Genomic DNA, 20,385 nt, shown 5'->3' on the forward strand with positions numbered 1-20,385 from the left:
TTAAAAATCAAAAGTCCAGTCCTTCCTGTTCTGCCAGAACTAAAACCTTTCCAAATAGCCTATACCGATATAGACTGAAAAATCACTTTGCACTGCAGGGGATTTTGGAAAAACTTTTTTTTTTTTTTTTAACATCTATCACATTAAAATAATTGTAAAATCTGTTACATTAAAATAATTGTAAAATGTCTATTTGGGGAGAAAAGTTTTGTTGTCCAGTAGGGAAACATCTCAAATGAGTTGAAAAGATGGTTGTTGATACTATTATTATTTCCAGTCAATATTCTGCATTTCTCCAGAAATCCTTTTACAGAGTAATTAAACACTCATCTTCCTTGATATCTTGAGCTATTCTTAACAGCAGCACTATGTTAACATCTAGGTACACATATAACCTAACTTTAAGCATTTTAGGAAGTTAATTCAACTAAGGTTTGGGACACTGGGGGCTTTAGGAGGACTAAAATCCCTAAGAAAGAATCCTTGAATGAATGAGATTCAGTCCATGTAAGATCAAAATTACCTTCCAGAGGTGCCCTGTTTTTCTCTTCTGCTGGAGCTGGCAGCCCAGTAGTCCTGGTATTTCCATCCTGAAGCTTTGGTTAGGCAGCCTCAGGACCCCAGAGCCTAAATTATGACTTGTTCTGGTCGAAGAGGTACATCCAAATCAGAAACTCTGCTTGAAGTTAATTGTGTAGTTGAAGTAAGGACAAATACTCAGCTGTGAAATACAACCACCTTGAGGATGGAGCCATTCAGGTGTAGCATTGCTGACATTACCACCAGACTGTGGGGTCTGAGCACAGAAATTGAAGAAATGCTTTGCCAGCTGGCAGCAAAGAGGGGATGAGGGGATTAAATCTGTCTTCTTTTCTTATTTTTTCTTTCTTCCCCTCCTGTTGAGTTTGCATAAACTTGGATTATTTCTCCAATCCCTTTCACCACATGCCACATGAACTTCTGCTCCCAAGCTTGGCAGGGAGGAGATGCAGTCTCAGGATGGAGAGGGAAGGGACCTCTCCTTTGACAGCACCACCAGTTCACTCTACGAAATACAGTGACTGAAGAAAATCCAGCATCAGATGGGAAGATTTTTTGAAAACGGGAAGCTTCTCCAGCTGTGTGTTTGCACAGCACCTTGCACAGCAGGGTCCTGGGCTGTGCCAGAACCTCACTGGTGACCAGTGATTACGGTCTGAACCGAGACCTCGGCATCTGCTGTACTTTGTGTGGGTCCTCCCAGTCCTCCACAGCACAGGGGCTGCATTGAGATATTTTTCCAGGCATGTAGAGCTTGATCAGTAGCAGTTGTTAACAGCCCCTGCAATCTTTGGATAAAAGTTCTGGGACAATGCAAAATTTTCTTGTTGTCTCACACTGTTGTTTATCACTTGTTTGCCATTGCAAATGTGCCCTGTGCTGTCTGAGACAACACAAGACACTCTGTCCCACAGAGTATGACTGAAAAAATACAGGCTGAAATCTGACCCTCATAGTGTCAGCAAACTTTCAGTGGGAGAGCTCTCCAGTGATGGAAGGCAATGAGAAACCCAAAGTGGAGACCATAGAATCAAAAAATCATTTAGGTTAGAAAGATCATCAAGATCATAGAGTCCAACCATTAACCCAGCACTGCCAAGTCCACCACTAAACCATGTCCCCATTTACCACATCTACATGTTTTTGAACACTTACAGATGATGCCATGAGCTTTACTTTTTAAACTGAAACAAGAATTAAAAAGACCTGTTACAGGATCACACATGACAACACCTTCAGCTCTGTGGGCTGCTAAGAGCATAAGATTTTACAGTGAAAGGCACAGGTTACAAGGTGACCTTGAGATAGATTTTTATAAATTTAAAAACTACCTGCTGATGTTCATATGTGGAGGTGAAAAATCTCTTTGAATGTACTGAATTCAAAAGTATCTTGGGTGGGAGTCAGTAGATCCCCAGCTTCAGTTAGATTTTAGTGCATAAACACAGGCCTACTTCAATGTCTCGTTCCCACTTCCCCTTCCCAGATTCTAGTTCAATATTAAAAAAAAAAAGGGAAAGCATCTGAAACTAGACATTTTTTTGGCTCTCTCCAGCTAACAAATGGCCAAACTCATTAAAAACCAGCGTGTGCTGGAGAGAAGGGAGGGATACTTCACGGTAGAGAAATCGCCTCACAATGCCAAATTTGAGACTCAAAAAAAAAAGGGGAAACTGATTAATTATCTCTTAGAAGAGAGGAATTTTCAGCCAGAAGTGTTGTGTCCTCAACTGTATCTCCTTTGTGTAGTGCCTTGTTATATCTTATTGAGCATTGTGAGAGTACAAGTTCCTGATAGGACTTGTATAAGAGCACAGCAGCATCTTGCATTCAAAAGCTGAACTTAGTTAATGCTGCTTCGCTGTATATTAACCTCAAAACCACACTAGCCCCAAAATCTTGCCACATCACACTTGGTTCTGTCTGATTCTCAGTTACTTCTTCTTGCCTTTGATAAAACATTTTTGCAGCATTTCAGTACTTTGGCTGCTGGTCCCCAGAGAAACCAGGATGAGCAGAGACGGAGAAAATTAAAGAGATGTTTGCCAACATAAAACGTAATTTGAAAAGAAAAAAGTACCCTTTTCTGTGTCGTTATTGAAACTTCAGATTGTAAGGGCTTAAATGATCCTGTGGATCTGCTTTACTCCTCACTTTTTATTCTCTACTGTTTGTTTTTTAACATTTCCTTTAAATGGAGTAATAAAACCAGGCAAATCCAATCCCTTTTGCTTCCTGGCAGGTTTTCTTCCTATTTCTTGTGTGTACTGAACTTCAAGCAGTGTAGGGAAAACAATTAGAAGAGGCACACAGTGGGATGCTCACAAAGCAAGAGGGCCCACAAACCTGTCAATGAAAACCTGTGTCCTCCTTTTAGGATCTCCTGTTAGAGACAATCATTGGATCCCATTCATTTCCCCCAAAACTCTTCAACTTTTGCATATGTAGGACATGATGAAGTTTTTTAGGCAGTTTTATATCTTTTGCTTTTGTTGATACGTAAAGAAGATAAGAAAGGGGATTTTCTTGATTTTTAGTATTTTGTACTGTCTTCTTTATTATACTTTAATAATTAGGATCTTGTTTAACCTGTAACTCCACGGACTTCAAGGAAGCTTAAGGTTAAGCATTCCCACAAGACAGAAAGCATTCTGGTGGAATATTGTCCTGTCTACTCCATTTGGAGAAAGCCATAGCCCTCTTGAGATAACAAAACTCTCTTGATTTCACCAGGGTACAAGATAGCTTTAATTTATTAATCTTGCTTACTTTTTGTTGCCAGTTTCATTCAAATCACTGCATTTGGGATTAGGATTTCTTTATTAAAAATGAAGTTCTATTCTTTCTCCTTCCAAGCAGTTCATTTCATTTTTTTGTTTGTTGAAGAGCTGGAAAATCAACAGTACTCTGAGACTCCCAAAGGCATCTTCCAGGTGTGTCATGGAAGACACCATCTTGTGCATCATGGTTTAAAACTGGACAGAGACTGAACATTGGACTAGAGGGACCACTGGTCTGCACTGAAAAAAGCATTTCTTGTCTTTTTATGCTCCTCCTAATTTTCTACATTTCCTTTGAGTATTTTTAACGTGGAGTTTGAGCTGTGAATTAAGTCAGAATTAATATGGAGTATTCATTGATTAAAAGTATTCATGATATAGATTCCTAGGGATTGGCAAATATGAGAGATGGTAAATGTGTTCTTCAAACACATTCCTGCATACATCACTGCGAGTGTTTAACTGTATATATCCAAATATTGGTGTTTTGTGCAACTCCCTTGAGGCACTTCTGTCATTCCTACATTTCAGTGATTCATTCCTACATTTCTCCTTGGCACAAAGAAAATCCTTTGGGATGAACAGTAGCTGTGGACAAGACCATGGAGACAAGGGCAAATTTTTTTAAATTGGACCTGGGTATTCTTCATGGCTTAGCAACTGTCAGAGGCTTGTCTTAGTTTGCAGAGGTGGAAAGCCACAGTTGCACCATGGATTTCCCCTCTTAAAGTCATGTATCCTCTCCTTGCAAAAGGAGATGTTTAATCTATCACCTTTGTGGTGATTGCTTTTACCATCACCCTTCATCCCGAAGGATTTAGGAGCCAGATGAACCATTACCTTTTGCTCTGTGATACCAGGCAAGATCCACTGGCAGGGACAGGCTATGAAAAGCAGAGGATGATCCCAAGGTGCTGCCTCAAGGATTTGCAATCCTGGGCAGGGCAGAGCACAAGCTCAAAGGACAATGAACAATGAGGAGGGAGCAGAGACCCAGTGCCTGCTGGAAGGTGAACATGTGTCACCTACAAGGTGTGTTGAGCCACCCACTTTCATCCTCAGTGAACCATCCCACTGGTCCCCCAGCTGGGCATCCAAAGCAAGCTGTGTCCTGCATCCATCTCATGGGGCTGGGGACCAGCCACCAGTTCACCTGCCTGTGAAGGTGAAAAGCTATGTCCCTGCTGTGCCTGTGTCCTGCTCCTGGTGGAGGGGAGAGAAGAAAAATGCAGATAGGTGAGCTGTGCCATGAAATTATCTCCCAGTGCTTACACTGTCTGTAACTCCCCCATCTTTCAGCAACACCCTTCCCCACTTAGGGAGATGTGTGATCCCAGCCAATGTGGCTATTACTCATCAGCTTCAAGGATACCACTGTGTCCTTGGGTGCTGTTTAGGACAGCTGGGGACAAAGCTGTGCTGGGCAATAAATCTAATTCTCCTTTCCCAGAAGAACTGGGATGGGACCTGAGATGGACCAAATGAGAAACTAACCTTATGAGAGAAGGGGTCATTTGAGCAAAGAAGAGCTTGAAGACAGGACAAAGAATGATGAAGGATTGAAAAGGATGTAAAGGCAAAATACAATCTAGGAGGCAAATGGACTGGAGCTGGTCTGGGAAGGAGAGGTCTTTCATTCTGGAGGAATGTGCAGGGGAACCAGAAGGTGAAGGTAGAGTCTTTTCTACTTTCCTTCTGTCCTTCCTTTTTCTTGACAGAGATGTTCAACTGAGGGTGGTGAAACACAGGAACAGCTTGTCCAAAGAGGTGGTAGATTCCCCATCCCTGGAAACATTCATGTCCAGGTCGGATGAGGCTGAGCAACCTGTTCTAGTTAAAGATGTTCCTCCTCATTGCATGGGACTGGACCAGGTGACCTTTAAAGGTCCCTTCCAACCCCAATCACAGTGTGATTCTCCGAAAACCTGCTGGGGTGATACTGAAGGAACTCAGAACAGCCTGTCCACTAACACAAGCTCCTCAACACAGAAGAGCTCTCTAATAGCAGTCACACTTTTCTATTGCACCCTTATGAATCCTTCCTTAATTTGATTTACTTGGAAGGAGTAAATCTGTGTTAGGAACATTGCTCTTATTCTTTATTATTACTTCTACAGTATATAAGTCTCTTGAAACACTTTTAGTTTGTTCTTGTCTCTTTTAAATTACCAGATAAAAACTAGAAATCCAAAGCTGTAATGGAAAGGAGCACAGGCCCAGAGTCATCATAAAGAGGTGCCAGATGGTTCTGGTTACCTTTTGGCTGTTTTGGATACTTATTCATTTGAAAATCACACAAGTGGTCAAGGATTTCCCCGGGAGGCGGATGAAGGTCTGTGTGTTTGTTACCCTTCAGGATGTGCCTGTGAAGGGGCCAACATGAGCCAGGAATGACAAGATAGTTCAGGTAGTTTTGTGTTTGCATTTGTCACTGAACATGGTTAATATCTCCTAAGTTTTTAGCATGATAAAGGCTGGGGCCAAGTCCTAAGTAATCTCATACCTCTACTTTAAGTGGAGAGAGATAGGCAACTGCAGAGAACAAGTCTAACCTGTACCTCTGGATGTACCTGGCTCTTTCCAGTGACCATAAAACAAATTTGCTTGATGAGTTGGTGAGTTGAGCCTCATCATTGCTGGGTAGCTGGAAATAATGAGTTGTTATTTATTCCAGCAGAGAGTTAAAGGATTATTTCCTGGAAAACTTGTCATGACCACTTTCATATGTTTCACTTTTGCTGTGTGAACAGACTCCATGGCCTTTGCTGTGTCCCTGTTTCCAACCAACCAAGGTGCAGTTTTACATCAAATGCACTGCCCTCAGTGTTAACTTCCCCTGGATGCTTCCTCCATCCTTCATCCACACAGAATAGCTGCACAGGGACAAGCACAGCAAACATCCTTGTGGGTGTGCAAGAGCACCTACACAACTCTGAGAGAAGGAAAACTGCTACATAAAAATGTATGGAAAATGTTGAATGAATGAATCAGCATTACGTGCAACTGTTGGAAAGGAATGCTTCAAGAATTCTTGGCAATTGGTGGCTGTGTAATAGGGATCGACTGGTACAAGGTCTCTGTGGATAACTGTACCAGGGACAGAGAAATCAGTTTTACAGTTAGGCTGAAGGATGCAGGAATAGCCCTATATGTTAAACCTTAAATGAAAGGGGATTTTAGTGGGGTTTTTTTACCTCAAAAACTGGCAACCGGCTGCAAAATAACTGGCTTCATGCTAACCTCTGTGGGGTTTAGCATAATAATTTCTGTGACCTACAGTAGAGGAGGAATGTCCTTATCAGAGGGAGAAACAACTGCATTGATCTCATTAGGATGTTTATCACACAATGTATTTCAGCAGACATTCCTGGTTGCCCTCTGTTGAGCATTTTAAGCTTTTAAGATAAAATAGAGTGTAACCAGGATTGCATGTTTTCTCCTAACATTTCTATAATGTAGCTTGATAATGATCTATCACTCCAGTTGATGAGAGGTACCAGTTAAAGAAAAATAAAAATAGAGATAAATTTGCTGGCAAATGTCCTGCAGATGTACTTGAATAAAAGTGATCTGGCAGTAGGGAACAAGGGCTCCTCTCCTTGCCAGAGATCTGAAATGAGTTTTAAAACTCTCAGCAGCCCTAACCTCCACTGAGTGGGGCCCTGGGAAGGCAGGAGCCCTCTCAAAAAGACCTCAAACCCTCCCTTTTTCCTGTGAGAGGGTAGTCAGTGGAGGCTGATGCCATTCAAAGCAGAGATGAATTATAGGACCATTTACACTGGAAAAGACCTCTAAGATCATCGCGTCCAGTCATTGACCCAGCGCTGCCGGGTCCACCACTAAACCATGTCCCTCTGTGCCAGTCCTCACGGCTGGACCTCCCCACCATTTGCTTCAGTGACCACAGTCCTCCTTTCTTTCTGACTTAATGTGATCTTGGACAAAGAAAATATCCCAGTAGATGATAAGGCATCCTGCCCAGGGCAGTGACCACACAGAACCCGCAGGGTGGGAGTTGGGACTGCAGCAGCTGCACTGAAATTATTAAGGAAATGAAAAAGATCCCAGGTAATTTAGTAGAAAGGGAGTATTGCTCATATTGCTCTGGGGCTGCATCCTGAGAGAATCTGTGCCTACATGAGCACCAGCAAAAGATACTTAGCTCAGAAGAGCAGCTGGTTTTGTTTAACCTGGGAGGTCCTGCACTCAGCTATGGAGCAAGCCAAACATCACCATGCCACTTACACATCTTCTTAGGAAATTAAGGGTCCAAGCATCTCTTACAGATGAGTTTCTAGCCTGAAGTGTGGAAGGGGTTTATTCTGTATCCTTCCATTCACTGTTAGTAACTTTTACTACTGAACAGACAAGGAGTTTGGATTTTCAACCACGTGCAAGGTCAGGTCTGCATAAACAGACGTGGTGAAATCCATCAAGCTGGGGGAAAAGGAAGGTGAATCTGTTCATGATTGTCATCTTAGTTCTCATTCTCCTCCCTTTCAGAGTCTAAACATATCAAACAGCTTTGGGACATCTAGAGAAAGAAAGAGGAGGACACAGAAACCAATTTAATAGCATACATCGAAGCAAAGATTTTAGCTTGGCCTCTGTTTTAGATCAAATATCACATGACCCAGCAAGTGATCTATATTTCATGCCATCTTTAAAGACGCTTAGGTCTGGAGAGAATTAGCTGCCATCAGAATCTGGGAGAACAGACACTGTGAAGTTTTCATTAGACGTTTAAAAAAAATGTTAAAGAAAGAGAGAAAGACACATAGACACAGACTGGAAATCTGAAATTCAGGTTCCAACCATGCAAGTGACCTTGCTAAAGACAGTTAGCATCTTATGTTGTAGATCCTCTGGACATACATGGATGTAAGGTGGTATATAACCAATAACTATTATTATTATTCTATTTTTTTGAGTTTTTCTGCCTATAGGATCAGAGAGTAGTAAGAGATGTAGGTAAAAAGTGTAAGGGGTAGTCTGAAACATGAAACTACTGTTATGAAATTAAAAATAGCATCATGTAGGCATATAACAGGAAGGACATGCTAATTAGCAGCAGAAAGTGTATTTTTTCATGAGGAACTAGGTGGAATCTGGTTCAAAACCTACCTGGTTCTTCAGGCATCATTTACACAAGCCACTGTGGCCTTGTTTTTCCCAGACCTTAGGCTTAGTCCAGGAGCTTAGCTGTTCATGTCTCCTTCTTTCACTAAGGTGGTCCTGGAGGACAACAAAGACCTTGGCATAGTGAATAACTCCCTGAAGTTTCCATGAGATACCAATAAAGAGCTAATTCCCTGGCTTGGAGGCCTCTTGGAGTCCTGTTGGCAGCACTGGATTCCATTTTCCTACATCAGTTGCCACCTGTAAAATGGGATGAAAGACTATATTTTTCCCATATTTTTTCTGCGTTCCTTGCTGAGACTGTAACCACTGCTGGAACAACCCTACTCAGCACAACAGGAACTTTTTCTCTCTTTAGAGTGTTTGGCAAAGGTAACAGATGGGGGAATGGTTTCAAACTGAAAGAAAGTGAGTTTAGATTAAATATTAGTAATATTTCAGGGTGGTGAGGCACTGGAACAGGTTACCCAGAACCTGTGAGTGCTCTGTCCCTGAAAGTTTTCAAGGCCAGGTTGGACACAAGTTGGTCTATTGGAAGGTGTTCCTGCCCATCATGGGGGGTTAGAACTCAATGATCTCTAAAGTCCCTTCCAATCCAAACCATTCTGTGATTCTGTGATTCTCTAAGATCTGTATTAGAGAAGGGCCCCATTTTCCCATGTGTTGTGGCACCAGATTCATGCTTGAATGTTATAAAAGCAGCAAAGGCAAACCCCTTGCTTAGATAGGAAACAATCTGCCTTTGGAAGCAAAGGAACGGACAAAACGGCCTCAAAGAAATCCAGCATCTGTGATTTCCTCAATTCCATCCGAAAGCTTACTCTCTGTTTTGCTGACATATGAGCTGGGTGCCCTGTTGTACATCAGTGTAAAAAATAGCTGTTATCTGCTGTTTTGTGGGAGATATGGCAGAACATAATTTATTTGTGGCTGCTCTGCTGCCTCTTTTGAAATGTTGCCATTGCTCGGTGCACTTTTCACAGGGGAAGGCAGATGGTCATCACAAAGTTTCCCATAACCTTGGTGTGTGTGCTGCACAGTGGAGCAATGAAACCTGAATTACAGTGCATGGGCTGGGCTTGGAGCTGTGCTGCTAAAGTCTCCTGCAGTGGCTGCAAACCTCTGAATGTCAGCACTGCACATACACGTGCTGAGGAAATATGACATTTCTCACTAAAATTTCAAAGCCAGTGCCAAATGGGATTTTTAACTGCAAAGTTGCATCCAATGTGAGCCTGGACTGCATTGCTCAAACATTAATTACGGGCTCGGAGATGTATTTTTTGTGTGCATATTAAGTGTGAACTCTCCTTAGAATAAGTAGAAATAATCAAAACAGGATTCTAGCATGAAATGGTGGGGACGAGGATCTTTTGGAGTCCAAAGAGCACCAGTTGCCCCTCTGTGCCAGCTGTCTCTGCTTGTGTGACATTTGCAATGAGGCTTCAGGTGATTTGAGAAGCTGGCATTAGACTGCAATTCACCTTTCGTGTCAGCTAGCGCCAGGATACCTTGCCAGAAGCCGTTATTTCGGTGGGAAATAACAACAGGGAATAGGGGAAAAATGAACTTCTGAAAAGCATTTTGTCATGTTCCCTGGGCTGTGGCAGGCAAATGCCGGAAACAGTGTGAGCTCCTGCCATGAAAGCAGGCATAGGCAGAAATTTCTCAGTGAGAGGATTACCTCCTTTACATACCTGATTGAAGACAAGGTGAGTACACAAAACATTTTCAGCACTGTCTCCCTGTTTCTGATATTTATTTTCTCTATGAGCAGACATGCTGGAAGACACCTATGTTTCATAAAGTCCTGCTTCATTGATTTTTCCTTAGGATGGGAATCATTACTACGAATGGGTCTGGCAATTTCAGATAATGACCTGTGTGCAGTACAGGTGCTTCTAGAAATGGTTAATGTTGGATGTAATAGATGTTAAAATATCTCCCTCAAATTGTTCTGGCCTTTTGCAGATGACTGCTTCCATGTGTGTGCGTAGGGCAGAGCATCTCCCAAATTCAAGTGGTCAGCTCATTCCCATAGTGTGTTTAGGCAAAGAGTATTATCTGATGTGAACTCACTGCTGCAAGATGCTGTAGACATCAACTGTCTTGATAATTTTATGTTTTTATTAAATACAAGAGGAAATAAATCCGAAAACTCATAATCCAGTTTATGTGGGGGAAAAAGCAAAATGTTATTTGATGTGCAACAGACATGTAATCCCTGGGTTTAGACTCTTTTGATCAAAGATATTACTTGTGCTGGGACAATTTTATCCACTGAGCCTTCTTCCTCAGTTTGCAACTGGATTTGATCTTCTAAATCCACACAAGCTTCCCTTGTCTTGGAAGGGGCACATACAGTTATCCTAGAGAACTAGAATTACCAGTGGCTTAAGACCAAGGACTTTCCTTACAGGACCTTTCTTAATAAATCCTTCCTTCAATAAAAGAAAAAAAGGTCTGGTCTTGTAAATAGACAGAAGCTGATCTTGAATGCACCTGATGTGTCCTTTACTGATTGTCATGGAGTTGTTTGTGTCCTAGCATATACTGAAAGAAGTAAGACCAGAATAAGGTTTATATTCTCAAAATATATAAAAAAAACCCCCAAAACAAAAAACAACAACAACAAAAAAAACCCCAAACATATCTTGGTTAAATCCAGATGTAAGGTAGATTCTTTTCTCTGTGCCACTGGTATAAATCCATGAAATCTCAAATACACAATTCAAAAAAGTCTGAATTTAATTATATTTTTCTGAAGCCAGAATAACTATTAAACTTTGCAGATCTGTCTACATTTGCATCTGTATACTGAGGAAACAGGCTTCGTCTTCTGTACATTTCCAACTTTTTAGAACCATTTCCAAAGTGTCAAGAAATCACAAATTTTCCAAAAATTGATCTTCATTTCAAACTTTTCATAGTAATTGGAGATTTTTCCATCAGAGTTAAATGTGGAGTGGGGCAAGGAGCTTGCATTCCACATTTCATTCCCTGAACATCTGGGAACATCTGTAACTGCAGCAGAGAAGTGCAAATGAGTCTGTAATGAGTAAGACAGAGCTGTGTGAAGGAGCAGGGATAGATCCCAAAGCCCACTGAAGTGAATGGCACGGCTCCTGCTCAGTGCAGTGGCCTTTTAGTGGAGCTCTGGCGGTGTCTGTGAGAGGAAGGCAGAGCCAAACGCTATCGCTGTGTCACATCGTGTGCAGGATAACCACATGCTCATCTCTTTTGCTTTCTCTCCCAGGATGGAAGGAGCAGTTTCATTGGCCACCAGCTTGGAGGGGTCATGGAAGTGCCAAACAGCAAGGACCAGAGTGTCAAATCAGCCAGAGCCATCCAAATCACTTACTACCTCCAAACGTATGGCTCTGTCACCCAGGACCTCATTGGGGAGAAGTGGGAGAGCGAATTCTGTAAACTGATGCACAAGATGCAACTGGATCACCAAGATCTGCAGCTCTACTCTCTAGCATCCTTTAGCCTCTGGAAGGACTTCCACCAGACCAGTCTCTTGGCCAGGGGCAAGATTTTGGTGAGCCTGATGCTGATTCTCCTGACTGCTACCCTCTCGAGCTCCATGAAGGACTGCCTGCGTAGCAAACCTTTCCTGGGCCTCCTGGGAGTACTCACTATCTGTATTTCCAGTGTCACTGCGGCAGGGATATTTTTCATTACTGATGGAAAATATAATTCTACTCTGTTGGGAATCCCTTTCTTCGCTATGGGTAATTATTTATCTTCATAATAATGGGATTAACAGAGTTTAATGACAGGATTGTAAATTACATCCTGGGTTATAAAGTGCAGATTTTACCTTGAGTGAAATTCTAAGTCATTTTCATCTTGTTAAATTGATCTGTGCCTTGCCAAAAAAAAAAAAAAAGGGAGGGAGGGGGGAAGAAGGAAAAAAAAAAGAAAAAAGGAAAGAAAACAAAGAAGTAGCAACGATAAAGAGCAAATGACGTTGCTGGAATCTCATCCAATGTGAGAGAGGGGCAGTTTTATTGATCTCTGTTACAGAACGAAGGAGAAATTGTTATTGAAAACTAGTCAGATCAGCAGACAAAATGGATATGTGTTGACCCGACTTTGAGGCCAGCTGAAAGAGTAAGTTAAATAGGAGGGTGCCAAGGAAGGGCAGATTTTAGCATCTTTCCTGAGCAGGGTTTTTCTTCGAGCTCTGTCTGAGGGGCAGAGGGGAATGGGTTGGTGTAAGAATAAGATTGATGGACTTTATCTCAGAGAGGAGATTACTGTTGTAGTGTTTGCCAGGCTGTGAACACGGGGGCCTGTCAGGATTTGCAGGGGGTAATCCCTCTCTTTGTGAAGTCCCAGATCAGCTGCAGAGATTTCCTTTTTGTTGCACCCAGACAGGGGAAGGTGCAGATGAAGAACAAAAGTAAATCCCAGCTTCTTAGGCAGCAGAGTTGATTTCATTCCTTCTGTTCTCGTTTCGGTTCCAAGCATTTTCAGTGCATCCATGTGGTTAATGAGTTTGCCAGGAAGCTGCGTTGGGAAGGCAGAAGGAAAGGTGCCCAGCACAGCTGTGGAGGCAGAGTTGCTCAGTGCTGTCACATCCAAGTTTGTCAGAGTTTTGCCAGAGTCTGAATCCCAGTGATGACTCTGTGCAAAATATCAGCAGTGGCAGCCCAGACACAAACACCCCCATGCTGGCAGAAAATCTTACCTGTGGCCAGAGCTCTGCATCTTTACAGTTAATTTCTTAAATTCCATTTATCCTTCTAGTCCCCAAGCCCAAGTACTGTTATGGTGTTATGTAATATACAAAGCCACAAGCTAGAGTGAAGGTTTGGAGAAGGGTCTTACATTTTTCTTAAAAACTTCAACCTCCCAAAAGACCACACTTTCTTGATCTCCCCCTCATGAAAAGTCCTGTGAGTGTATGCATCCCCCAACTCCCTGCCTCCTACTTCATCTCTCCCCTAATAATGCATCTGTGTCACTAATGAAAAGGACTGAGCTGTGACCTCTTAAGTTCTGCTCCCAGTACCTCTGGAGCAGCTGCTTGAGGTGGTAAAGAGATGGAGTGGATGGTCAAGATTCCAGAAGGGAAAGAGAAGAGTGAGGCAAAGGCCCACAAGGAATTGCATGTTTGGTTCAGCTTCATTAATATTGATAAACAGTGCTGTGCCAAAGCCTTTAATTCAATCATCTGCAGTGTTAAGTTGTGACAATGGCCCCTGACATGGGCTGCGCTGTGCCAGCTATTCAGATGTTCTGGGGTGTAAGAGGAGTTGATGGAAAGAAAGTGCTGAGAGGGAACAAGGGAAGAATGCCAGCAGAGAGTGTTCCAGGTTGTGACAGGGATGAATCCTGACTTGTGTGAAAGGTGTGGGCTTAGGAAACAGAGACAAAAGGATGACAGTGAGGAAGAGGGGGTCATGCTTGTTATCAGATTTTGGCAACCTTTTCCTTGGGTGCTGGGAGGTGCATATCAAAGGAGGGACCAAAATGCACTTGTGCAGCAACTTGAAGTAAAGGCAAAAAAACCACTGAGGTGATGAAAAGCACCTTCCCTAAATTGTGTATTCTTCTGCTGCTGTCTCTTTTTAGATGGTTGGAGATAAGAGTGGCTCATACTCTTTGCTTGACAGGTCCTAAACTTGTCACTCTCAAGGAGCTCCAGTGTCTGCAGGTGAAATTCATTTTCAGGGCTGACCTCGAAAGGATCAGCATCCACACGGGGCAGGAGCACCAACTGAAATGGCAGTAACATTGCTCTCAGTTTATAGCCCCAGGATGAGACAGGAGTGGGAGTTTCTGAAAGCAGAGTGCCTCAGTTTCCCACCTATCCACCTAGGTAATCCATGACTTTGTTTCTTGTCTGAAGAAAAGTAACATTTATAACTTTGTGTTGTGTTTTGCGCTGTCATACTTGTCACAGCCACTGCCAAGAGCAAAAGAAAAGGAAAAAAAACAACCTCTCTTGAAGTGAGATATTTACAAGGACTGTTTCTATAATATTATATTGAATGAACTTCAGGTTGAAAGGCAAAACGTTTACGTAACCCTTCTACAGAAATTTCATTCAGGAATCTCAGATTGAATTGGAAATATCATTAGAGAACAGCTTGCAATGCCTGAGAACTGCTGCTTTTAAATGTTTTAAATATTAGGCAACAGTTTTATAGTTTAGTGAAGTAAAAGACAGGAAGAATGTCTTACCAAAGTCCTACTGGGTTAGATCCTGCAAAGAACCATGTGCCTTTAGTCCTTAAACGGCACTGCCATTTAATGAGACCTTGCTGTGCCCAGAATCTTACCAGGGCCTCACACACCTGGGCCCTCACAGGGCAGCATTTTCTGTTGAACCTAGTCTGTTACGAACTGAGCTGACATGTCAGAGCAGATCTGCTGAAGACCTCAAGTCTGTTAATTCTGTGAGTCAATAAAGAACTCTGGTCCATATTGTACCAGTGTCCCTTGCTACTGGCACAGCAGAAAGCAAAGAACACATCAAATAATAATTGAGTGAATATAGATGAAAAAGTGTGCAAGGTGGGGTTTCCCTGAACTTCAAATGCCAGATTTGCAAGTCAAACTTTTGAAGCCAAGTCACTTAAATTAAAAAAATAAAACCAGGCAATAACAATGACAAAGTCCCCGCAAGTACAATGCAGAGTACACAGGCAGCTTTAATTCTGGCAGCTTCTGACTTTGGAATACTTCATTTGCAAACTGTCCATTTAAAGTATATATGTTTGGTAAAATATATACAGTTTCTTCTAACATTCACTTTTCAAAGGATTAATTTAATGGAAATTCTATGGTGTTCTTCTGTGCTTGTCCTTTTCCCTGCAGAGGTGGCAGGATGCTGCCTGCTGAATGGCAGGAATAACCCTGGATATTTAGGTCCACAATTCCTCTGGCAGTGCAGAGCTTCTGTGGGTTTCAGTAGGTGAGCGAAGCCTATATAAAAATATTTAATGTTTTTCTAAATTTAGACTGAATGACCTACACCATAATTATTTACTGTAGTACTACTGTGAGGGAATGGTCTGCTGGGATAAATCACATCTCTGATATACTGGGGGAAGAGTGTTAGCTCAGACTGGCTTTTCTCTTCTTTTTCTTTGAAGGTGTAGAACTTCTTAAGTTAGGCATGAGGTCAGTGGTGGAAAATCCTGCTTGCTCTGGCTCCCTCTTCCCAATACCACAGTTTCCTCAGACAGCTGCCTCAGGAAAACCAGTTTCCAGTGCAATGTCTATGACTGCATTTTTGGAGTCAGTGAGGAGCAACTTTTCAGAAAAATCCTGTGCAATTATTGGTCTGGTGTCAGGATCTCCTGCAAACAGGAGCAAGAAACACTGATTTTTAGCCCAGACAAATAGATAAGTATTTTGAGTTAATGAAAAGCTGCTTCTTTAGTTTCAGGGCTTCCTCCATTAGGAACTTAACTGGACCTAGTTGTTTTATTTGTCTTGTTCTCTTTTTTTTAGTAAGGTGTTAATAGCTACCACGTGAAATTAGAATATGGGGCAATTCTACCTTGCATTTATCTTCTAGGACAAATAAAACCTGCAGTTTCTGGTGTAAGTTTGACACCAGCAGAGCTGCCACCACTGGCTGTGTTTCAGATAGGAGACAGAGGGTGAAATAATTGAGTTTCAGGTTTGTGCTAGCCCTGGTTAGATGTTCACATCTGCCTTTTGTGTTTGGATTCACAACGCAGTTTCAAAGGGGTGTTATGTACGTGACATAATTATGGTTTCCCATGCCTAATCATCACTAATTAATATAACCAGAAGGTTAACTACATAATTGAGATATTATTGCTCTCATGATTTGCTTTTTAATGCACAGGAACCAGACTGATATCATCAGGGAGATAATGATTTAACTCAGCTGAGGATCCAACTGTATATTTTTAAATGCAGGTGTATCAATTATTTAATTTTATATTGTAATTATTTTTGGCCAGTCCATGAAGTACCTCATTATATAGATTAGTGGAAATCTTATGATAAAAAAGCACCTACAATATAATTATAGGGTAATTATGCCTTTTGTACTATAGAATGCATGTGTTTCTTAGGAGACTGGATTCACAGTGGATGTGAGAAATATTTCCTGTCATTTGTAAGACCAGACCATGAAGACCATATGATCTTCATGGAAACAGCTCTTTGTTGCTGAGTCTTTAGAGAAGATTAATCTCAATGGAAGACCCCCAACATATCGCAGTATTGCTACCACTATTATCAATAATAACACTTCTAGTAGTGGTGTAGTAAACAGATACAAAAACTTTAGGAAGCAATAGGCTACATGTATCCAGCAGTAATCCCATACCTGATGTAAGAGTTCGAGATGGATGGCAGAGATTGTACTTACGGTGCAGAATTTTTTATTAAAATTCCCATTATTCCTTCCCCTGAGTTATTCAAATGGAAGGAGGAATCAAGGTAAAAGCAGACAAGACTCCAGGCAGTTATTAGCATTTCAGATAGAAACCATCTAACCTCTTTCAGATGGTAGTTGTTAAAATAATGACTGGAAATCAGTAATTTCAGTGAATTTGAGATGTCACAGTATTACCATTAGTGGCAGAGTTGTGGAAAATTGCAGAAACAAAGTCCCAGTGCAGATGAGGAATTTTTTCTTTCAAACCTCAGAAGACAGATGTGAAGGCCAAAGTGCATGTTATCTCTATTTACCCGTAAGTGAAGTATCACAGTATTTTAATCTTTGCTTCAAGCAATGGACTTCCTGATTACAGCTGTAACTTAGAAATATTTCAAGAATTACTCTGACTTTGGTTTTGTCCTTTTGATGCAGCAGTAAAGCAAATCCCATGTGAATCTCATGTTATATCATCACTTCCTATCTGTACAAGGAGCAAGAGAACGACCCTTTAGAGCAAAGGGACCTACTGACATAAACCCCCACCACTCCATGCCTTAGAAATGCACTGAATCTGTCATTTTAGATGTTATAGCAGTTCATGTCCCCACTCACTCAGCAGATCATTAAGGGCTTGGAAATACTTTGTTCTTAATTATAAAATGCTCTTGACTTTTGCAGTGGGAAATGGGAATAACAGAAAAAAAACATGTGTCAGCAGGAGAAAAAAAATAGAAAGAGATAAAAATGTTTAAGATTACCAGTTTGGATGGGCAGATAACATAAATAATTCATATGGATGGGTTTAGAAATTCTCCATATTTGTAAAGTTGATTTCCCCATAACCTGGTGTATTCCCTGACAAGTCTATTCCCAGTCGCAGAAGGCTGGAATTTTTCAATTCTATTGTAAAGGTTAACCTCCCAAGAACAGTCTTTCCTGGAATTTGAGTAGAAGACTGAAGCCTTTCTGGGATAATCTGCTACCCTTGTATCACACAGCCTGGCTCTGCAGCTGTATCCTGGCACATTGATGGGTGGGGAGAGGCACAGGGCTGGGAGTGTCCTTCTCTCCTCAAACACAGTCAAGATGAGGTTGTCTCTGACTGAGTGCTTTGGGCCTTCTCACACTCAGCAGAAAGGGATATACAAAGCAGCCTAGCCAGCCTCAGTCCCAACAGCACGGTTCGTAGCACCTGATTTTAGGTGTCCCAAATGTTCCTCCCTTAACTGAAGTGACACAATCTTAACTGCCTTTGGAGACAAGAGGGAGAAATCAGAAACTCAATTTATTTGGACAATCGCTTAGTAGATATTTTGGATGAGCTGTATTAATCTCTGGAAGGTTCCATCCACCTCCGAAAAAGCTAGGGGTTACTGCTTAGACTTGAGGTTATTCAGCTGTTAAAGTAGGCTCATTCCTACGACTGGATTATATTTAGGGTTCTTTATTGGATGCACCTTTTCTGAGTGTTGATCTCATTTAGGTTGGACATTAGGAAGAATTTCTTCACAGAAGAGGTGATTAAACATTGGAACAGGGTGCTCAGGGAGGTGATGGAGTCACTGTCCCTGGAGGTGTTTGAGGAAAGGTTAGACCTGGCACCCAGTGCTATGGTCTAGATGAGAAGGTGCTGTTTGGTCACAGGTTGGATGCGATGATCTCAGACGTCTCTTCCAACCTAATTGAGTCTGTGACTCTGTTATATACATAAGCTCTAAAATATGTATCCATATACAGCAGGTATGCATAAACTGCCTTGAATCCCTTAGAGATTGAATTCTAGCACTCCTTTTCCTGCAGAGACTTACCAGAAGGTCTCTTATCAATCTAAATGTCATCATTCCTTAGGGCGGTTGCTGCACCCCAGGAGGTGGATCTGCAGGTCTCTTGCTCAGTGACTCTGAGGCTCAGCACAGGTTGAAGCATCCACCCTTGGGCCATTGTCCAAGCACAGACCATCACTCCCAAATCCTCCACAATGACAGAGCAAATACAAGAGACATTGCCTGGGTTTGTTGCTTGAGAACAGTCAGCTAAACTCCTTCTCCTTCTGACTCTAGCCGGAACTCAATTAACCCATTTGTCCCAAGAGAAGTCTTTTATTGTTATTATTAAAACAGCTTCCTCAGCTCTCCGTCTGCAGCCAACAGACTGGTAGCTGTCATTTGAGCTGCTTCTAATTTTCTACAAACATTTCTAAAATCCTTTGGAAAAAGTGGTTTGATAAGAGAAGAGAGCATGTTTTAAGCAAAAAGATCAAAGGCTAAAAGGAATGATTTGCTTTTGCACTTAAAATGTATGTTTAGTACCCAATCAATATACCAATTCTGTTCTGATAGAAAAGGATATTTTCTTTTCAGATGCTTCACACATTTGTCTGAACACCTCTTGCTTTCATTTTTCCACCTTTTCGTGGCAATACTCATTCCAACGACTAGGTTATTTAAGGTTCTTTTTTGGATGCACCTTTTCTGTGTGTTGATCTCATTTAGTAGGAGTTTCATTCCTTGTGGTTAGTGCATTTCGATGCACATTACGTTTACATTTGTCTAATTTGGGCTGGAAAGGAGCTGCATCATGGCAGAAATGATTTAGCTCCACGTATATCATCCCTAATAGGGCACTGACAAATCCAGCCTTGAATAGTACCATTGCTAGCAATTCCATAACCTGCCCCGACAGCTTGTTCCACTGCTTAAACAGCCATATATTTATAAAGGTATTTCTTAACATTTTCGCTGCTGCACCTATAACCCCAGAGTCTGTCTGGCCCGACTGTGGAGTGCAATTTTTCACAGTATCTATATAGATGCAAATACTTTTACGCTATTTTGTATGTAAGGTTGTTTTTATTTCAGTTTGCATATTATTTTGTTGCCAGACCTTTTTCTCTCAGGTATTTTACCGTAGTTAGTACTTACCTGTGAGCTTCATTCATATGGGAAGATTGATGGTGGCTTCTGGTCTCTGTTGGAGCACAGTGGATATGCAGGAAAGAGCAGATCTGGTATAGGCTGAGGATGTGTCCTGTGTTCTTTGGTGTGTTGTGGAGAAATTCAGTCTTGCATTGCTGTTTCTTTCCGTTGCAGGAAAGATGGGCTCTGCTGTGCAAGGAAGCATAGAGTAAATGATCCCATGCTCTATCAAGCATGCTGTCTGCTCACCAGGTTCCTCTGCAGGGAAATCCAAAGTTGTGCCTCTGGTTTTTGAGCAAAAATGAAAGGCAGAAAATGCTTTTTTTTTTTTCTCCTGGAACACACTGTGTGTGCAAATCATTCTTCGAACTCACAGTCATGAGTTATGGTTCTGTTTCAAAATTCAGCCTGATGCAGAAATGGCTGGATTTTTACACAGTTATGTGAAACATCTTCATTATTTTGAATAATATTGCAACACTAAAACATAGTCATAAGGAAGAAGCATAAAAATTAATGACCATGCCCAAAGACACGGTTCAAAAATGGGTACAAAAAATTTCACTTGTGAAGAATTTTTCCCATAGCTGCCTTCTTTTAGTCTGATAATTTCCCCCTGAAGAGTTAGGAA

The 20,385-nt window shown here is 41.6% G+C and overlaps 1 protein-coding gene across 2 annotated transcripts in view; it reads left to right on the forward strand.

Moving 5' to 3' along the window:
* PTCHD4 (patched domain containing 4) overlaps positions 1-20,385 on the forward strand; it is an 84,031-nt gene that overhangs the window by 12,655 nt on the left and 50,991 nt on the right. For both annotated transcript variants that reach the window (XM_027749294.2, XM_027749293.2), the window contains exon 2: positions 11,716-12,196. In XM_027749294.2, the coding sequence (XP_027605095.1) occupies positions 11,716-12,196 (481 nt within the window). The remainder of the gene's footprint in view (positions 1-11,715; positions 12,197-20,385) is intronic.

This window comes from Pipra filicauda, unplaced genomic scaffold (assembly GCF_003945595.2).
Source record: "Pipra filicauda isolate LSUMZ 115617 unplaced genomic scaffold, ASM394559v2 scaffold209_size2725305_pilon, whole genome shotgun sequence".
Lineage (NCBI taxonomy): Eukaryota > Metazoa > Chordata > Aves > Passeriformes > Pipridae > Pipra > Pipra filicauda.